Source organism: Gadus morhua, chromosome 14 (genome assembly GCF_902167405.1).
Source record: "Gadus morhua chromosome 14, gadMor3.0, whole genome shotgun sequence".
Taxonomy (NCBI): Eukaryota; Metazoa; Chordata; class Actinopteri; order Gadiformes; family Gadidae; genus Gadus; species Gadus morhua.
The window spans coordinates 13,475,517-13,496,378 of record NC_044061.1 but is presented as its reverse complement, the minus strand read 5'-3'; the positions used below and the strand labels follow the sequence as shown (position 1 = coordinate 13,496,378).

At 45.3% G+C, this 20,862-nt stretch overlaps 2 protein-coding genes across 11 annotated transcripts in view; one reads left to right on the top strand and one right to left on the bottom strand.

Moving 5' to 3' along the window:
• The window catches only part of fbn1 (fibrillin 1), a 63,845-nt gene extending 46,348 nt beyond the window's left edge, over positions 1-17,497 (top strand). For 3 of the 9 annotated variants that reach the window (XM_030377691.1, XM_030377695.1, XM_030377690.1), the window contains 24 exons: positions 58-129; positions 254-379; positions 649-771; positions 2,111-2,236; positions 2,741-2,857; positions 3,009-3,134; positions 3,242-3,361; positions 5,011-5,136; positions 7,368-7,520; positions 7,872-7,934; positions 8,138-8,257; positions 8,464-8,583; positions 8,695-8,817; positions 9,295-9,426; positions 9,937-10,059; positions 11,253-11,459; positions 11,917-12,042; positions 12,463-12,585; positions 13,214-13,330; positions 14,068-14,196; positions 14,550-14,669; positions 14,943-15,174; positions 15,369-15,582; positions 15,753-17,497. In XM_030377691.1, the coding sequence (XP_030233551.1) occupies positions 58-129; positions 254-379; positions 649-771; positions 2,111-2,236; positions 2,741-2,857; positions 3,009-3,134; positions 3,242-3,361; positions 5,011-5,136; positions 7,368-7,520; positions 7,872-7,934; positions 8,138-8,257; positions 8,464-8,583; positions 8,695-8,817; positions 9,295-9,426; positions 9,937-10,059; positions 11,253-11,459; positions 11,917-12,042; positions 12,463-12,585; positions 13,214-13,330; positions 14,068-14,196; positions 14,550-14,669; positions 14,943-15,174; positions 15,369-15,582; positions 15,753-16,133 (3,419 nt within the window). In that variant the 3' untranslated portion in view covers positions 16,134-17,497. Of the gene's footprint in view, positions 1-57; positions 130-253; positions 380-648; positions 772-2,110; positions 2,237-2,740; positions 2,858-3,008; positions 3,135-3,241; positions 3,362-5,010; positions 5,137-7,367; positions 7,521-7,871; positions 7,935-8,137; positions 8,258-8,463; positions 8,584-8,694; positions 8,818-9,294; positions 9,427-9,936; positions 10,060-11,251; positions 11,460-11,916; positions 12,043-12,462; positions 12,586-13,213; positions 13,331-14,067; positions 14,197-14,549; positions 14,670-14,942; positions 15,175-15,368; positions 15,583-15,752 lie in introns of those variants that run through there. The other 6 variants (XM_030377693.1, XM_030377696.1, XM_030377697.1 and 3 more) reach the window with 6 other exon arrangements.
• Positions 17,498-17,866: 369 nt separating this feature from the next.
• Positions 17,867-20,847, bottom strand: dut (deoxyuridine triphosphatase). Of its 2 annotated transcripts, none has more exons than XM_030377701.1 (7): positions 20,639-20,847; positions 19,008-19,164; positions 18,814-18,905; positions 18,671-18,715; positions 18,483-18,557; positions 18,180-18,250; positions 17,867-18,041 (listed from the first exon to the last, which is right to left on the bottom strand). In XM_030377701.1, the coding sequence occupies exons 1-7, from the start codon at positions 20,757-20,759 to the stop codon at positions 17,985-17,987; spliced, it is 618 nt and encodes a 205-aa protein (XP_030233561.1). In that variant the 5' UTR covers positions 20,760-20,847; the 3' UTR covers positions 17,867-17,984. The 2 variants fall into 2 exon arrangements, with proteins under 2 accessions (XP_030233561.1, XP_030233563.1); XM_030377703.1 differs by lacking the exon at positions 20,639-20,847 and adding an exon at positions 19,914-20,126.
• Positions 20,848-20,862: the final 15 nt, after the last annotated feature.

The window sequence follows — 20,862 nt, the reverse complement described above, 5'->3', positions numbered from 1 at the left end:
CGTGCTGATGAGAGTGAACTCCTGCCAGATACCGGCTTTGTTTTGTCCTTGATCCAGATGAGTTCCTCAGTCTGTGCGGCAGTGTGAGGCCGGGATACTACATAGACATCTACACCGGACAAGTCATCGGTGAGCCTCCACCTCTCTTGTCCCGCTAGGCCTCGCCGTGTGGAGAAGAGAACGGTTCTGTTGAGTGTTGACTCTCCTTCCTCGTCTTCCTCCTCCTCTTCCTCTCCCCCCATCCTCGTGTCAGACATCGACGAGTGCCGGCAGATCCCGGGCGTCTGCGAGAACGGCCTCTGCATCAACATGGTCGGGAGTTTCAGGTGCGAGTGTCCCCTGGGCTTCGTCTACAACAACAAGATGCTAGTCTGTGAAGGTAACCTCCCCTCACACACGCACACACAATCTCACTATGTGAAGCGCTTTGAGTGCCTTGAAAAGCGCTATATTAAAGCAATGAAATATTATAATGATTATAATTCAATAAAAACTGCTCAGGGTTGTGTTTAGTCTGCCTCAACTGAACACACACATGGATCAAACAGTTATCTGCCAGCAACACAGACGTTAACAACGAAAGTTATAGACAGAGCATTTTTCCTTGGTTAAGCTTTTCATACCTCCTCCCTTCCCTTCCTTGGCTAGACATCGACGAATGCCAGAACGGTCCAGTTTGCCAGCAGAACGCAGCCTGTCTGAATATGCCGGGGAGCTATCGTTGCGAGTGCAAGCCTGGCTATCGCTTCACCTCCTCGGGACAGTGTATGGGTAAGGTTACAGGGGTTTACTATCGGACGAGTCGGTTTGACCGCTGATTTCATAGCTCACCTGCCACCTGCCACCTTTCACTGCCTCTGGCTTTGGATGACAGCATCTCAGAAGTAATGTTGTAATGTTTTGCGGCCTCCTGCAAGTAATGTGTCTGTCCGTGTGTGTGTGTGTGTGTGTGTGTGTGTGTGTGTGTGTGTGTGTGTGTGTGTGTGTGTGTGTGTGTGTGTGTGTGTGTGTGTGTGTGTTTGTGTGTTTGTGTGTGTATGTAAATAAATGTAACAGGTTGCAGTTGAACCAAAGGAGACACGTTTTATTGTCAATAAGGGTGATTCAATCTTGTTAGCGGCAGGAACTGTATTGAAGATGGGCGAAACATTTTCAACAATTTGTGAAATTGCCTTTAATTTTGATACAGGTTTAATTTAACAAATGATCTCACGTAATTATAAAATAGTATAGCATTGAAAAAATTAAATATGCAGATTTGATTGATGTAATGTTAAGGGTAATTGACAAACAAACACACACACAAACACACACAGTTTGTATTTGTGGACACTCCGCTGGTAGATATCCCCTACATAAGATCACCCAAGGGTGTTTAATGTGACTAAGAACCCCATCTCCTGCACGCTCTAGCCTAATGAGCTTTGTTTAGCCTGTTGAGCTGAATTAGGTGACACGTGGTGATCCAAACATTCCTAACGTGTGCTTAGCTGAATGGACATGAGCGGGAGCTGCCTGACAGCCACAGCTCGGGAAAGAACTGCAGTGCTGTAGAAGCGCTAGCTCGGAAGGGGGTGTCGTTGTGAAAATGCATATCATGTGTTGCAGGGATTAACTGATGGCTGTTTTATGAGCTGAGAGTCTTAACACCTTGCTCTGCAATTGAAACAATCTGGACAGGACTCCTGTGATACTGAGCCGCACATTTTTAATCAGCGTTCCCGGTAACCTCTCCTGGATTCCTCTCTTCATGCACATTTAGGGCTGTCATTTTCGACATATTCAGACGTTAGTCAGAGTCAAAAGTGCTATGACCTAAAAGTAGCAATGAGCCAATAGTTTGTTTGTTCCTTGATTTTCAGGGACTTTAGTGCAACAAAACAGAACATCAAATTGGTAATGTTACATAGTTGCTTTTTACTTCAGAAATGGTTATGTAAAGAGAGTGGCTAATAAGAGGCTAGAATGAACAGTGTTCATTGCCTTTGGAATGTAGCATTCACATTTTCAGTGGAGTGACATTTTTAATTTTCAATGATTTATTGTCATTAAAGTGTTCATTAATCTGTAAGGTCTACCGTGAGTAACTGTCCCTGTTCCCTGTTCCCAGATCGCAATGAGTGTCTTGAGAACCCTGGTGTGTGCAGTCCTGGCCAGTGCATTGATACGCTTGGAAGCTACCGCTGCATCTGTCCCAATGGCTTTAAAACCACCACGGATGGCTCCATGTGTATCGGTGAGTTGACTCAAGGATCCCTCTAGTCATTTAGTGGTATTCAGACATGTCCTCTGCATTTTCCAGGTACATTTTCCGCATATATTAGAAACACAGATGGGTGTGCTGAAATACTCCAAATGTCACATCTCATTTTTCAGTGCATAAAAGTCCTGCATTGTAGTCTGTGTAATATCGATGCCATGGTTCATTTGAAGTTAAATAGGCAAAACAGTCTTAATTCCTAGGGAACTTCAACTTTTGTACAAGGTTTTTAGCACAAGAAAACTCCTGTGATTTCTTGTATCTGCGCGGTATATCTCTACCTAGAGCCTTTGCTCGACCTTCCTGTGTAAATCATGTCCACAGCTAATGGAATAACCAGATGCTGTTGCCTTGATACTGCTATTGTTCGGTGTCCTTGATTAGCCTCGAGAAACCGAAGGAAGCAACGTTTGCCTGTCACACTGTTTACTAAATAATGAGTCATTCAACCAACACTTTCATTTAATTGTGTGTTTCCAGACGTGGACGAGTGTGAGAAGCAGGCTTGCGGCAACGGGACGTGTAAGAACACGGTGGGCTCATACAACTGCCTCTGCTACCCGGGATTCGAGAACTCACACAACCACGACTGCATAGGTGTGTGTGTGTGTGTGTGTGTGTGTGTGTGTTTGTGTGTGTGTGAAAAAAAAAAATAATGGAGACATGGAAAGCTGTTTGAGAGTAACAGAATCCCAGCCGTATTGATTCAGGCTTTGTGACACGCTTTGTGTGTGATGCTTGTTGTCAGACGTCGACGAGTGCGGAGTGCAGAGAGGGCTGTGCAGGAACGGCCAGTGCCTCAACACCGTGGGGACCTTCTACTGCGTGTGTGGAGACGGATACGAACTCTCTGCCGACGGACGGGTCTGCAATGGTACGGTGACGCCTCGGTCGACCAACTCATGTGACGAATTCTCCGTCTTTTGGCCTTATCATTGTGTTTACTGAGTGGTTTGGGACGTGTGTGTGCTCTTTGTTCAGATATCAACGAGTGTGCGGTAAACCCTGGGACCTGCGGCGTGGGGGTCTGCGTCAACCTGGACGGATCCTACAGGTGCATCTGTCCTGCAGGCTACTACCTGCATGAGGAGACCTGCGAAGGTAATGCGCTCTATAGCTCCATCGCTCCCCAGCTCCTTAGCTTCGTAGCTCCATCACTTCATCGCTCCATCGTTCCATATCTCCATCGCTCTCTAGCCTAGTTGCTACACAGTCCCATAGTTCCCTAACTCCCTAGCTCCATAGCTCCATCGCTCCATAGCTCCATTGCCCCATAGCTCCATTGCCCCATAGTTCAGTAGCTCCATAGCGCCATAGTTTCATAGTTCCATTCTGTTCTCTATAACTCTTTGTTGGGCTTACTATTCCTGCTTTTGGTTTTTCTTAAAGCTGCAAAATGGTTTAACACCTGGAAAATGGTAATAGATGAGGTGTGATACCCCAACTACTACTAAGACACACAAACACCCCCACATACACACACACACACACACACACACACACACACACACACACACACACACACACACACACACACACACACACACACACACACACACACACACACACACACACACAACCCAACAACTCAACCATAACCACGCTTCAGACTCAATGTTGTGGTTTACCAGAAGAGTTTTGAATACAACCTCCATTCATTGACTTTAATGTCATCATCTTCTAGTCCATCCTTCCATCCTACACATCATCTCCTCACGTGTCAGAGTGGAGCGAGGGGGGGGGGGGGGGGGGGGGGGGGGGGGTAAACCAGGCCACTTGAGTTGTTTGGGCAGCCTTAGGGCTCGGGGAGGAGATGCTGGGCAGACCTCTGGCCTGGGAATCGGTTCCCGGAAGCAGAGTGAGCAGGGGGAGTATGAAGAGGAGGAGGACGACGAGGAAGAGCAGGCAGACACTCCGCCAACCCGACCGGCAGCAGCTGCACTTTATGACGGATGCACACCAGCGCCGTTAATCCCAAACACACACAAGAAGTCGTAGTCCTTTTTGAGTGCGATGAGATACTTGTTGAATTAGACCCAGATGGTTAATCACAGGCTGCTCCGACATACGGATCAAAGATACGGCTTTGTACTGCGCTAGAGTTGCACCCTCCCCATACCATACCAAACGTTATCACCTCGCACAGTTTACAGAAGCTCTGTGATAAGTTTAAACCCAACACAAGTCGGTAACCTTTGTATACAATGTTGTTTTTGTACATGTATTTGAATACTGACAATGTCTCTCATTTGGGTACTTAAACTTGAGCCGACAGTAGAACAATACAATGCAACCACATCAATCATCTACCGTAGATTCCCTACTTTAGGGCAAAGCACCACATCACGTTTGTATATCTCATGGCACTCAGCCCTGGGCCATACACTGGTATTTGCTTATTATTAATGCAGATCTTGGTTAAGATGTGTGGAGCTTTCTGAACACCAATGGAATATAAGCGAAGGTGTGACGTGCACGTAACGGTTCTGGAGCAGCACGTCTCAAATAGAAACAGGTAGAGCAAAAGCACCAAAACCTGCAAAACATGGTCTGGACTTTATGTCTGCTTCTCAAGTGACAGGTACTGTGTTTTTGACGGTTTTCACAGTGAACTAGTGACATTATGAACAGGGACAGGGTTAGGCATCATGCTCGCGGTTGACTACATGGTCAACTGAGGACAGCAGACCTTCTACAACCAATGATCATGAATCATTTGATTGATTGTCTTCAATGTCCGTCTCTGGCAGATATCGACGAGTGCTCGCAGTCGCCGGACATCTGCTTGTTTGGGACATGCTCCAACACAGAGGGGAGCTTCACGTGCCTGTGTCCAGAGGGCTTCCAGGTCGCCCCATCAGGACGCAGATGTCAGGGTACGTATGACCTCAACAAATCCAGAGAGAGAGAGAGAGAGAGAGACGCCATAGTGCGATTTTGCGTTATAGCGAGGGAGATAGAGAGAGAGAGAGAGAGAGAGAGAGAGAGAGAGACTCATTGTAAGGTAACTGGGGTGATGACATCAGCGACTAAGCAGCCATTTGCTTTATGAACACCATTAACCAGAAAATGTATTCAAATGGTTTCATGCCTGGGCCACTGGGCCTCCATATTGATATTCAACAAAATCAACAGAGGAATCGATAAAGGTGTATACATGGGGTTAATACACCTATTTCCTAGTACCCAACATGACAATTACTTTTGATTTGATCTATCTTGCTATAGATCTATTAACCTCCGGCTTGCTGTCAACTGTAGGAACTGTAACATAATTCCATGTGTGAGTCCTGCTAGTGCACTCGCTCTCTGAGTGCTCTTTGAGTTGTGCGGGCAGCATAGCATGCCCAGCTGTTGCTGCTGCTGCAGTGGCTGCCTCAGCCCAAGGGTGGATCTGAACAGATCACTTTTCCATTTCCTCATCTTGTGTGTGCGTTTGTGTGTCTGTCGTCTGTACAGATGTGTGTGTGTGTGTGTGTGTGTGTGTGTGTGTGTGTGTGTGTGTGTGTGTGTGTGTCTTATTGTGTGTGTGTGTGTGTGTGTGTGTGTGTGTGTGTGTGTGTGTGCGAGTGTGTCTGTGTGTAACATTTTTTTGGGTGTGTACCTATGAATGTGTGTGTAGTCGTTTGTGTGCATTTCTGTATACATGTATGTGCATGTGTCTGTATGTGTGTTTGTGTGTGCGTGTATGTGCGCATGTGTTTGTGTGTGTGTGTGTGTGTGTGTGTGTGTGTGTGTGTGTGTGTGTGTGTCCGTACTATATGCATGTTTGCTTTCAGGCTGGGCGGATGGGTCTCTCTCCAGGCTTGACTCCTAACAGGGAGTTCCCCCTCCAAACACTGAAGTGATGACATCATAAGTTCAGCAAGGCAGTTTGCAGTTCACACTTTTAGTCAATTTTTTTCATTTTGGTTTCTTTGGCAGCTGGGATTGAGGAGGGAGAAAGACATGGAGGAATGGAGAGGAGAGCTGGCTTAACTAGAGGGGCAAACAAGGGTAGCTTGAGATGCCCAAAGAACTGAAACCAAATACAGACGTACAAACCAAATACGTGTCCTACATAGGAAAGAACATTCATTGTTATTCAGTTGAGACATCAACTATTTGATTAGAGAACAAATTTTAGCATTACAACTGGAAATAATAAAATGGGCTTCTTGTGTTTTATACATAACAATATGACATAAAAGTTAGTACAAGTAATTTTAGGACACATGTGTAGGTTCCCTGGCTCATGATAGCTATGATAGGTTAGATCTTTAGCTGGTAAGAATAACTGGCAACAGTTTTTTCAACAAATGAGAAGGACAGTGACTCTGGATGAAAGGCACTATTGAGAAAATGACTGTACAGTGTTTAAGAAGAGTACGGTCTGTGACAGGACTTTTAATCAAGAATACAACAGGTACACACACACGCGCACATACACACACGCACGCACACACACACAAACACACACACACACACACACACACACTGAAACTTGGAAAGCAGCTGTGCAAAGAGCACATAAGTCTCTTTTTAAGAAGGGCTGACAAATCAGTTTTACAGAGGAGGGAAACATGAGACTCTTTGACATTCTTCACAAAGCACCAGGTGCACATGGATGCGATATTTTCTCCTGAGCCAGGTGTTAGTGTTCTACGTGTCTGTGTCAGTGTGCGTGTGCAAATACATTGAATGCTACAGTTTTAGGATAGAAGACAATGAATGAACGCCTGAAAAGATCTTAACTTCAACATGAATTATGTTGGTGTACATGTGCGCATGTGGATGTGTGTGTTGGTGCATGCACGCACCACATGCAAGCATTCGCACAGTTGGTCATGTGGATTATTTGCCTTGCGTTAAGGGAAGGCCAGTGCTGCCATATGCTTCTCATTACGACCCAGTCCCTCCGGCAGCAGAAACAACAGCCCTCTGAACCAGTCGGTGAAAGACAGAGGGGGAGACTGTAGACAGTAGATTCACAGCACCAAAGGCCAAATGTCCGAGATATAATTAAGATATATTATTTTTCTATTATTAAAACCCATTCCCTCCCTCCCTCTTTGCCATCCATCTGTCTGTTCTTCTCTCTCTCTTCTCTGTTTGTCGGGGCTCTCAGACTTCCGTGAGAGCTACTGCTTCACTCAGTTCGAGAACGGACGCTGCATGGCCCCAAGGTCCCTCAACACCACCAAAGAGCACTGCTGCTGCACATCCACGATTGGCCAGGGATGGGGAGACCCCTGTGAGATCTGCCCCAGCAAGGACGAGGGTGGGTTGAGCTGCCATCCAAGTAGCAGCTATGGATTCTGATTTGATCAACTAGAAACTGTTGAAGGCAAATTTGTGTCGAAAGCAAATTTGCAATATAAAATGTTCTTTCCCTGATGCCAGAAAAAATGGAATTGAATGGAAAAAGTCCTATTTTGTATACCTATGTATTGCCCCCTACAGCTTGGTAGGGGTATTGGTTTTGAAACATGGACCTGCTGATCCCCTTGCAAACACAAACACATGCACAAGTAGTTCCAGGACATTAGGTAGGTACTTTATGGGCAAAGTGTGGTAAAGGGGGTGTCTTTGTATTGATTGTGTTGGATCTTTGTGTGATTTTGTGTTCCAGAGGCCTACACCAATCTATGTCAGTTCTCTGGCTACACACGAGGGGTTGATGACAATCCTATTGGTTGGTCTGCCCGTTTGTCTTTATCTCTGTCTGTCTATCTGTCTGAACGTGTGCATATTTTTAAAAACAATCACGTTGTGAAACATTTTTAAATAGCAATTCAAATGTACCCGTTTTAAGCAACAAAATTAATTGAATATTCAACTTTACACCAAAATGTATAATCAAGTGTGTTGGTGTGTCTTTCTGCTTCCTAACTATAGATATTGATGAGTGCATCTACGAGCAATGCGATAATGGCCAGTGTATCAACACAGACGGCTCGTTCCGCTGTGAATGTCCCATGGGATACCGGCTGGGCACCACTGGAGTAACCTGTGAAGGCCAGTTCACACCCTCCCTCTCTTGCTCTTTCTCTATCCCTCTCTGTCTCTTTCTTTATCCCTCTCCCTCTCTCTGTCTTATCCCCCTTCTCCATCGCTTTCTCTCTCTCTTTGTCTGTCTCTCTATGTATCTCTGTTCCTCTCTCGCCCTTAGCTCAACTCATCTAAACTCAAGTGTTTATTGTGCCTTTCTTCAACACAAACAGACACCGATGAGTGTGACATCGGCAACCCTTGTGGCAACGGAACGTGCACCAACGTGATTGGAGGGTTCGAGTGTGCATGTGACAACGGCTTTGAACCTGGCCCCATGATGACCTGCGAAGGTAGGGAGAACTTTCAGCCAACACGCCTCCACACTGAACAAGCATCATTTAATAAAACGTTTACAGCAGTACAGCAATAACAACGATTGTCGCCTGTCGTCTCCCATGCAGACATCAACGAGTGTTCCCAGAATCCCTTGCTGTGTGCCTTCCGCTGCGTCAACGTGGTGGGCTCTTATGAGTGTAAATGTCCCACGGGCTACGTGTTGCGAGACGACAAGAGGATGTGCAAAGGTACTACAGCCAGTTCGCTCCAGAGATGTGTTGTTTTAAGGGGAAGGCAGAGACCAGCTCCTTATATGAATTGACGTAACGTCCGTGCGTCAGTTGCAAGTCCCATGCGGGGACTTGCAACCGAGACAAGACGCCCTTGTCTTGACGAGATGTAAAACCCTCTCCTGACACCGTCACCAGCTGAGTGGCTGTTTACGCCACAGCCCTCCACAGATACAAGGGGTGTCATGGGTACGGTTGTGATTTGGAGAGAACCGTAGAGAGCTGGGGGGGGGGGGTGAGTCAGGCACTCTTTACTAGCATGGCTGTTTAGACTACGCTTGGACCAGACCACCGACCCTCTCAGCATGTGTACCGTGTAACTCCCTGTGGGTGTTGGTGGGGGGAGATAAGGCTGTTCCAGAGAGTGTGTGTATGTGTGTGTGTATGGGTGTGAGAGTGAAGGCATGTACTTCACATGTTGTCCCTGTGTTCCAGACCAGAACGAGTGTGAAGACGGCCTGGACGACTGCGCCAGCAACGGCATGACTTGCAAGAACCTCATCGGAACGTTCATGTGCATCTGTTCCCCGGGATACATGCGGAAACCCAACGGAGAGGGCTGCATCGGTGAGATAGCACGCTGCAGCCAAGGTTCACAAACTACATGTATCATTCAGGGAAGTCCAATGCTTGAACCACCTGGCTTTTTAAAGTGAGTTTGAGACCTCACAAAAGCCCCATTAAGATGTTGCAGACAATATTAAGTGCAATAATAAACAAAACTTCTCCAAACAGAATTGTTAGAGATGCTCGATAAACACTGGAAACATTTGTTTGTATCTATTTGACGTACAGAAAACCTGACATACATAAAGTAACAGAATTGTTATGCTAACGAAATTCCGAACAGCGCCATATTTCTTGACAGTGTTTAAAGTTGTTTATGTTTGTGTGTTTGTGCGTGTGTGTGCATGTGGGTCCGTTTGTGTGTGTGTGGGTGTGTGGGCATTCATGAGTGTGTGTGTGTGTGTGTGTGTGTGTGTGTGTGTGTGTGTGTGTGTGTGTGTGTGTGTGTGTGTGTGTGTGTGTGTGTGTGTGTGTGTGTGTGTGTGTGTTGTGTTTGTGTCCATGTTCCAGATCTGAACGAGTGTGGCAAACCAGGCACCTGTAAGAATGGCCGTTGTGAGAACACCATTGGAAGCTTCCGTTGTAGATGTGACCAAGGATTCGAAGCCAACCCCACCCAGACGGAGTGCATAGGTCTGTCTCCCATATCTTATTTCACATATCCTATTTTCCCTTCTACACAGACACTGTAGAACATAGGTGGATTATATTTGAATAGATTGGATTAAATTCAAATATGTTAAAAATAAATCCAATGGTGACCAATTCAATTCAAAGTAAACCCATTCACATCAACTTGTGATGACATGATCAACATGAATAGGCCATGAATAGTGTTATTATGCAAACCATTTCTCTCAAGGAGCCTATCTAAGTAAAGACGAGAATGTTCTTTAGCCACAACGCTAGCAACAACTGTTAAGGGGCAACTCTTCCATATAATCCTGATCGGAGCCTTGTTGGGAAAATACTCTGATTCGCTTTGTCCCTACAAACGCTGAGAGAATTTAGCTGAGGAACCGGGGCGGGTCGCTGCAAAGACAGCGGTGAGGACAAAGCTGTAGGTCTTATCTGTGCAAGGCCTGGCTCTCACAGGCCCTGCACATCCCCTCCACGTTGAGATCGGGAGGGTTTGCGTTGCCTGGTGGGAACTAAGGTCGCACAGGAAGAGAATGGGGTTGACAGGTTGTCCTGCATCCTTCCTGTCACACTGGCCCACCCACATGAACCAGGAAGCTTCTGGTCTGTCTGTCTGTCCGTCTGTCTGTATATATTTGCCTGTCTATCTGTATTGTCTTTTCAGTCTGTCCGACTAAACATTTGGGAGCCATGTGCAGTCAGGATGTGGGAGGATTTGTCAAAATAAACCTTGCTCTAAATCTGCTCTTTGATTTAGTTTCACCTTTGTTTGTATTTTAGTTTCTTTGTAATAGTCTTTAAATATGTCTGTGGCAAAATTTCAACACATGTGGAATTCTGTTGACCGGATATGTTATGTTTACTTCTAAGAAGAGGTTTGTGTTAACCCTAACGAAACACACACACACACACACACACACACACACACACACACACACACACACACACACACACACACACACACACACACAAACACACACACGCACACACACAAACACACACACGCACACACACACACACACACACACACACACACGCACACACACACACACACACACACACACACACACACACACACACACATACACAAACACACACACACACAGGCACACACACACATGCACACGCACACACACATACCCATAGCTAATGGCCATCTCATCCGGTGCCTCCCCTGTGCTCTCTAGATAACCGCCAGGGTTTCTGCTTCACCGAGGTCCTGACCACACTCTGTCAGATGACGTCCAGCAACAGGAACATGGTGACCAAGTCCGAGTGCTGCTGCGATGGGGGCCGGGGCTGGGGAACAGGCTGTGAGCTCTGCCCCCTCCCCGGGACCACCCAGTACAAGAAGATGTGTCCCCTGGGCCCAGGTTACACCACAGATGGCAGAGGTACCAAGTGAAAGTGAAACTTAAATGCTATGGAAAAATAAAAAAAATAAATTATGTTAATAGTGTGTATATATATGTATAATCAATATATATACATTTATTTTCTTTTTTTGCATCTTTCTATTAACATTGAACCTCTGTGTGTACATTCAATTTGAATAGTGCCGTTAAAGTATACTATAACTACATCAGGAGAAGCCATGCTAAATGTCATTATACCTGAGTATCATGACCAGCATTCTTCCAAATATAAATATATATATATATATATATATATATATATATATATATATATATATATATATATATATATATACACAGAGCCTTCACAAAAAGCAATTACACCTGAAAATGATTATTTTTAAGGCAACCAATTTAACCCAACAACAACCTGGAGAAGAAGAGATCTGGTTTCTGTGCCGAAATCTAACAACAGCCATTGTCCTGTTCCTCCCAGACATAGACGAGTGTCGCGTGATGGGGAATCTGTGCAGGAACGGCCAGTGCATCAACATGCTGGGCTCCTATAGCTGCGTCTGCAAGGCAGGCTACACCACGGATATCACTAGCACGCTGTGTGTGGGTGAGGACTCACATTCTACGCTTATCTCTAGCTTCTTCTCTATCAGCTGTGACCCTCCCCACACATCCCTCAGTCCTGCTGTCTAGGAAAGAATTGAAAAACTACCTGGAGGGAGTAGCTCTCACTCCCCATCGAAAAACAAAGGAGAAGAAGGGAAAAAATGCAGTCCGTCTCATCTTTCTCCCTTCATGGAATGTCTGGCCTTAAGATCAAACTGTCTCATATTCTCGCTGACACATTCTCCCTCTATGTGTGTCTCTCTCGCTTTTGCTTTCCGTTTCTCTGTCCTTCAAACTTCCTCTCCCTCCCTCTCTCTCTCTCTCTCTCTCTCTCTCTCTCTCTCTCTCTCTCTCTCTCTCTTTCTGTCTATGTCTCCCTCTCTCTCTGTCTCTGTATCTCCCTCTCTCTATCTCCCTAAAGACGTGGATGAGTGCATCCAGGCACCCAAGCCTTGTAACTTCATCTGCAAGAATTCAGAAGGAGGCTATCTCTGCTCCTGCCCACGCGGATACATCCTTCAGGAGGACGGGAAGAGCTGCAAAGGTGAGCGATACACACACACACACACACACACACACACACACACACACACACACACACACACACACACACACACACACACACACACACACACACAGACACAGACACAGACACACACACATACACCATACACACACACAAACACACACATAAACACACACACACACACACACACACACACACACACACACACACACACACACACACACACACACACACACACACACACACACACACACACACATACACACGCAGGCAGGTGTTTGTCTAAGTGTGTATCTTGGGTGTCAATGGTTCCTCCTCACTAGACAGTGCACATCTGTGCCCATTTGTTAGGCTTGTTTTGGAGTCTAAACAAGCGTGCTCTTCTCCTCTCCGTTGACTTCGCCAGCCTTGACTCCCAGTTTCCAGTGTCTGCTTCCTCAACAGTTCATTTGTAGTTCACTGACTTGATAGAGAATTAATAGACATGCTGGGGGTGGGGGAGAGGGACATCTTGTGAAAGCATTATCACAACATCCCCCTCAAAACGACAACTATATTAAACTCCTTGACCTCTATTCCTGTTGGGTGATTTTGCGGTTATTTTACATGTACCACATGTCTAATTCTGATTCTGCTTGCCTCTCAGATCTGGATGAGTGCTCAAGCAAACAACACAACTGTCAGTTCCTGTGCGTCAACACAATTGGAGGATTCACCTGCAAATGTCCTCCAGGATTCACACAGCATCACACAGCCTGTATAGGTAACTCAAAATGCCCTTTTCTCACAAAGTTTTATATTGAATTCTTTGTGTATTCTATATCTTCAAACTCACTCATGCCTTCTGGCTCTCAGTGCCAAAACCCATATTTTCCCTCGTACTTTCTTACTTAACTTTCGAACAAACGCAACAGCATTTAGATAACTCATAGTATATCTCGTCCCAGCTTGTAAAAGACCCTTCAAGCACCTCAGTCTAAAGCCCCCTAACCCTCTCAGAGAGTTAATAAACGCAGACTGATATCACGCTGATCTCATTAGGCCCCAATGGGTTTGAGTCATGGGAGCCTAGCAATGACTTGTTGTGGAGCACTGCAGTAGGTTGTCATGGTGACCTCTTCCTTTTTTTTTATGTCTCTCGCTCTCTTACTCTCTCTCCGTAGACCACAAGGCAGCTCCCATGTCAAAAGCCTTATGTCCCCTCTTCAGAGCTAATCCCACACCACCTCAAAGTCTTGCAGAAGCTGTGTTTAAAGGTTATATTGAAGAGTGATTATGTGCTCAGGACAAAGCTTGTAGCCATGCTTGGTTGTTTCACAGTTTGGGGATTGATTAGCATTTTACACCTTTACCGAGTGGTATAATCTCACTTGATGTGACAGAGCCAGTTCGGTTTTTCAAAATGCACCAAAAGTGTGGCGCAACCTTCTCTCTTAGGCCCATAAAGCGGTTGTAGGATTTATAAGTACTAACTTCTGCATTGCATTGTTCCTTGTGTAGACAATAACGAGTGTGCCTCGGACCCTAATCTGTGCGGCAGCAATGGTGTCTGCCAGAACAGTCCAGGAAGTTACAATTGTGATTGTCAACGTGGATTTTCATTGGACCCTGCCGGACAAACATGTGAAGGTCGGTGACTAATAGAAACCTCCTTACCTCCCTCCCTACCACCCAACGCCCCTCCCCCACTCTTACTCTCCCAAAAAGCCCCCTCTTACACACACATTATTGTATGTTTGTACATCGCGGCACTTACAAATGGTACTTAGCATTGTGTAGCATCTCTTATCCTACCTACCCTTGGTACTTTTTCTATGAACATCCATATACCGACTGCAATATATTGTTGTTTCTCTTTTTTCTGACAATAAGTAATAATTATAATAATAATAATGTAAACCACCCTCGTCTTTGGTAAATGTGTTTCAGTTTAATTCTCATTGTGTGCGTCCGGTGTGTGTGTTCCTTTGTGCTCCGGACAGATACGGATGAGTGTGATGATAACCACAGGTGTCAACATGGCTGTCAGAATCTGGTGGGTGGTTACAGGTGTAGCTGCCCTCAGGGATACCTTCAACACTACCAGTGGAACCAGTGCGTTGGTGAGACACAGTTCAGTCCATCAACATTCAATGTTATACTTGGTCACATTGAGCTGTTATACTGTAAACTCTTCGTTTCATTCTATTGCTGTACACAAAACCAATTGCCCGTCACAGTTGTATATAAATAGTGTGCGATTTAGATTTTCGCCTTTCATTCCTACTGCATTAATCCTTCTCCCATATTCTCATTCCAGACTTCCTAGTATTGTTTCATGTTCTTTCAGCAGGATGACCTTTTGTCTTACTTCCTGTTTATTTCCTGTGACCCAGATGAGAATGAATGTCAAAACAGCCAGATCTGTGGGGGGGCGTCGTGCCACAACACACTGGGGAGCTTCCGCTGTGCGTGCCCCACCGGCTTCAACTACCAGCAGAACAGCGGGGGCTGCTCCGATGTCAACGAGTGCTCCTCCAGCCAAAACCCCTGCAACTACGGCTGCTCCAACACGGACGGCGGCTACCTCTGTGGCTGCCCTTCTGGATACTTCCGGGCAGGCCAAGGGTATGTGGGCTAGGGTCAGTGCTTTGCTGAGCATGCCTCTGACGGCGGTAGGGGTGTATAATCACCACATGGTATCTGTGTGTGTGTGTGTGTGTGTGTGTGTGTGTGTGTGTGTGTGTGTGTGTGTGTATGTGTGTGTGTGTGTGTGTGTGTGTGTGTGTGTGTGTGTGTGTGTGTGTGTGGTTGCATTGCAGGCACTGCGTGTCCGGTGCGGGCTTCGACGGCAGCACTGACACCGGCGTCAGTATTGGACAAGCTGGAGTTGGAGATGGAGGTGGAGCGAAAGACGACAACTCTCTCTCTCATGAGGCCTGCTATGAATGTAAGATCAACGGCTATCCCAAGAAGGGACGCAGTCGACGCAGTACCAACTCTACCCAGGAGGGGGAGCACCTCAGTCACCAACAGGTTGGTCTACCCATACCCGAGTGACATTGATTTACTTTCTGTTATGTTTTGCTTCTGCTTACAAGTTTGTTTGTATACGAGTTTGTATATACGGTACATCTTTATCACAGTATCAGTCTCAAAATGGCTTTAAAGAGTATTCACTTTATTCTTCCTTTGCCAAATAAAAGCAGGAGGTGGTCAGCATGGCCAGCCTGGACATCGAGGACACCCTCCTGTTCAACCTGAACATCAGTGACCTGAGCGGTGGTGTCCCTATCCTTGAGTTCACGCCAGCGCTGTCCACCCTCAACGACCACGTCCGCTACACCATCGACTACGGCAACCAGGAGGGCTACTTTAAGATCCACCAGGCCCAGGGCGTGAGCTACCTCCACCTGGCCAAGAGGAAGAAGGCACTGCCTCCCGGGGCGTATGAGCTCCAGATCAGCAGCGCGCCTCTGTACCGCAAGAAGGAGCTGGCCGAGCTGGAGGACAGACACGATAAGGATTACCTCACAGGACAGCTGGGCGACACGCTGAGGATGAGGGTGCAGATCGTCCTCCATTAACCGCCACGGGACAGAGACAGGGGCAGAGGCTGCCACGCTGCGACTGTTGATCCAGGCTCAGACGTTCTCCAAGGAAAACAAAAGAAAGGCCCGAAGCTTAAGCATCTGTGGCTGCTGGAGGAACCACCGAGTCTGGGTCAGCGGTGGTGGGGGAGAGGGCAGCTCCTTCCTTGCTCCAACGTGGAGGAAGGCTTGACACCAAAGAGACAAGGATTGAGGTTTTGTAGGGTGGAAGGGGCGGGTGGGTGTGGGTGGGGGGGTGGGGGGCGAAATAGTTTGATTCCCAAAGACGATTCTACATATCATAGATATACAATCGCCCACGTTTTTGTTTTTTTTTGTTTTAAAACGACCGGCTGATCTTGTCCGTGTGTCATGATCCTCAGATGAAGAACATATTGTCCTGACAAACAACTTCAGCTGTGTGCAAAAAAGTGCTCTAGCGAATGTGAGGGGTGGGGGGTGGGGGATTGTGCAGAGGGGAGAGGTGGCAAGAATTGTTCTATGTTGTATATGATATGTGGAATCGGGCACCAGTTTGAAAGGGCACTTGAACTGTAGAAGGCTTTACATAGCTCGTCTTTGGTGTAAGAATTGGAAGTAATTAATTTGCAGTGAATTCCTTTCCTCTATTAAACAAAAAAAAAACAGCATGAACATCTGACTTTCTTATATATTTGACTGAAAATAAGTAAGACTAACCGGAAGTTGTTGGCTGAGGAAAGGAACTTACTGTAGACTATTGAAATGGACCCATGTCTGAGCTTGAATGATGTCTTCTGCATATTTAAACTAAGCTTATTCCATTTTTCCTACTGACTAGAATAATTCATATTTACTGGTGCTAGCAAAACAATTACAGACTTCTGAAATGCACTGTACTATTCAGTAGTCACAATAATTCCATTCCATCGGCCGCTTCTTCAGATTTCAAGTCTTCGCTACAAAAACAGTTAGCTTCATACCCTGTGTGCTCTTCTTTATACTAAATGTAAATTATGTGTGTTTATACTGTAATAATCAATGCCACCTTTAATCTATGAAGCATTTGTAAACTATAGGAATCCTCGCAACGTTGAAGGGGTTTGTAATGGTGCTTATAATGACCAACTACTTTGTAAACTGTGTATACATACAAATCTGTGCACACATACCACATTGTGATGACGCCAAACGTGGGCCTTCATGATTATGCACTGAGGCCTTCATGGCCACACATTCTCTCACAAGTACAATCAGTGCCGCATCGTCTTGGACCAGCCTTAAGACACCCGTCTGTGTTCTCCGCTCACGTCAGTGAGGGTTTTCGTCCGAAATTCACAATAAACTTACATATTTTTGGTGTATATGTCACCACTGCTATGCTTTATTTGAATTATTGAGGCTATTTACCATTTCTTTCTTACTAGCAATATGGCTGATTCTTTTTCCAATATATTCAGCTACATATTTAGGGAGTGGCAGGTAGGAGTCTTGCTCAAGGAGGCATATGGGTTGTGTACATACAGAACAAATTATACCCTGCATCTTCTCCTGAAATTAAGAGAAAGGTTCAACATAAAACTTAACACAACCTTTGAAAGTCAAGTTAGACTTTATGGTACACTGAATTATTTATTTCCCTATAGTGCCCCCATGTGGTGAAATAACTTAGGTAAAACAACATTTTCTTCATTAGTGTCTGGGAGATTATCATATGAAGTACAAGTAGAAATGAAAACAAGGACACCAAATTAATGCACAGATATATTGTTAGAAAAAAGCATACCAATGAAAACAAATAATATAAAACAAATATTTAATTCACATAACTCCACCAATTCATAATTTTGTACTTTATACATGTTCATTTCAGTTGGCTCCAGTTGACCCAAAGCCCCCAGCTCCGCGTTGTGTCTCGTCAAGGGTCTGAAAAACAAAACCCAAACTTCAAAAATATTCTACAATTAACAATGAAGGAAACAATTTATATCAAAGATTAAAAAAGGATATATATATAAACGCATCAGTTGCATTTCTGAGAGAGGAGGTGTTTTTGAGTTTTACCTCCAGCATCACTAGCTCTGGGTAGCAGATCTTCTCACAGATCAGCTGAGCTATCCGGTCACCCTTCCTCACTGCAGGGGGAAGGAGACAAAAGCACTAGTTTAGTTTCCCGTATAGTATTTAATAAGAGTACACAATATTTCATACACATTTCAAACAAAGGAAATGATCTCCGAAGAGCTTTCACATAATTTAGGCACAGCCAATTAGAGTAGTCCAGGTATCTAGCCAGAACATGAAACCCATGACTTGGGAGTTATTAAACCTGATGATTCAAGGAGGTAGGTAACTAGAAGAACATACCCACAAAGGGAGTCTTGGCGAAGTTGAAGAGCACAACTCCAACATTGCCTCTATAATCCTCATCGACAACTCCGGCTAAAAAAGGAAAAGCAAAGCACGCATGTTAAAAGCAAGGGATTACACCACAGCTCTAATTAGGACTTCTTCAGCATTCATGATATCGCCGAACATAAAAGTTATGAACTCACCACCAACATCAATGAAGTTCTTTACTGCCAGTCCAGATCTGGGTGCTATAGAACATTATTTTGTTAGTATAATATATTAAATTAATCAATAAAACAGTGAAAATGAACAGTGGTCACTTTTTAAGGATGTGCATGACACTCACCTACTCTACCATAGTAGCCGTGAGGAACCGCAATCTGTAAATCCGTACGCACCAGGGCCTTGTCCATAGGTTCAATGGTGTACTCGTAAGCACTGCATGATTGGAAAAATAAAGAAGTTGATAAAATTTGGACTTGCGAAAACTAGAAATCTAGAAGTAAGGGTATTATTATTTCATGCACAAGGTAAACAAACCTGTAAAGGTCGTAGCCTGCAGCTCTGGGAGAACCCCTCGTTGGAGTCGTTGCCAGCTCAGAGAGTTTAGCGAATTTAAGGACGAGAGGGTCATCTTCTGAGTGCGTTTCAGTCCTTGTCCTCTTCAATGGAGAGACATCTGAAGCATTCGTTACATCTATCGAAGGCATGTTACGAAAGAAAAAAGTCAAAAGTATGCAGCATGTAGTTATTCGTTTTCGATTTAGATGTGGCTGCCGCTCATCCAGCTTGTGGATAGTGATTACAAACTCGCGGGCTTAAAGTGGCGCGATTGTATGGCGAGCGACTGGGTAGCCCCGCCCATTCCACCGCCGATTTGAGTTCACCCTGCAGAAGAGTCTGGAGAGAGTCTAGTTTCGATACGTTTTAGCGGGAGCCAATCACCAAGCTGTCTTTTTCCGACTGGCGCGCTATTGGCTGGTTTAACACAATGACGACAGGGAAGCGACGGCAAGCAACAGGGTCATTTTAACTACCTTTTGTGCTGAAGAAATGGGTTTGGCAGAGCAATGGGCGTGTTTGGCAGAGCAATGGGCGTGTTTGGCAAGTGGCTCCGGCTGCAGATCTGCAGATAGACCCTACTCGAGTAGAAAATGACAGCAGATCACGACCAACGTGCAATTTACTGCCGCCTTCAAAACGGTCGGAGTTTCGGACCTTAAGCTCGGAGGAAAGTGCTTTGAACACTCTGTTGGGACGGAGCTTCCGCTCGGAGTTTCTGGCGGAAGTAAAGCTACCCGAGTCCTCCAGGATCACGCCACAACAATGGCTGCCCATTTAATTAATAGACCAAATTGAACTTGCAGCAAGCACTAAGAGGCGAACTTAAGACCCATTCTAACATTTGCATTACGATACATTTAGGCTTACAATTATAAACATCACCTGATAAATTCTCGCTCATGGTCAACCATCGGAAGCAGTCCTAAGAACTGATTAATCTGATTCAGCAAGCGCAAAGAGGTCCCTGCAGACATCCCTACTTGTTGTTATGAAGTTTAGTCTCAGGAATTATCTGTTTTTCCGGTTTTATGTCAAAGCCTACGAACTTCTGAGGGGCGTTTCCTGAACACTTATTTCGGAAGATGGGAAGGTTTACGTAAAGACACGTAAGAGCTTCCGAATCTCCGAGCTGCTTTGAGGGCGGAATTTTATTGAGCTTGGTCTGAAACACACACACACCCCTTCCGTGTTGGTGTGTGTCTGTGAGATTATTTAACCGGCACTCATGTCACGTAAGGTTTATTCATTTTATGGAAATTACTGAGTGTGATTACAGTACAAATAAAAACGATACATGTATAGATCGCAACCAGTAATGCCTCGTCACTAGGACAACACTTCTTTTTTGGGCAACACCTCCCCCGAGATTATGTCAAAATGTCTTATTTGTTTACCAGTTTGGTTCAACCATTGTATCGTTATCCAATTGCATTCATTGCATTATCAACCAGCCAAACGACTTTGAATAGTGAAAAATGTTCCATGGTTGCATTTGTTTGTTACAATGGCATCGCAAAAAACAGCAAGAGCGTTAAAAGAAAACTAAACCATTGTACTATTCGGAAAGGAAATCCTCAATGGCATGCCATCAAGATGTTGGACTGTACCGTGCTCATCTTTGTCTTGGGTCGACATATTACATTTCCTTTGCACAGAATGTGGGGCAGTTTGCCACAACGAACAACCCAGTAGTTGCTGGACCAATCCTCGGCGAACAGTTTGAATCATTTTTCTAGGTTTATGTTAGCTTGTCGGTAGTTCGACACGAGCTGCACGTCTCCTTTTCCTCCTGCAGGGGCCACTGCGCCCTCACCCGAGGACACGTGTTATG

Bases quoted from the DNA above. Each gene is read 5' to 3' on its own strand.
- dut (XM_030377701.1), bottom strand. From the start codon at position 20,759: ATGATTCAAACTGTTCGCCGAGGATTGGTCCAGCAACTACTGGGTTGT. The intron at 19,165-20,638 runs GTACAGTCCAAC...TGCCTTCGATAG, and splicing joins CCAAGACAAAGATGAGCACG to ATGTAACGAATGCTTCAGAT. The intron at 18,251-18,482 runs GTATGTTCTTCT...TTCCCCCTGCAG, and splicing joins CGCCAAGACTCCCTTTGTGG to TGAGGAAGGGTGACCGGATA.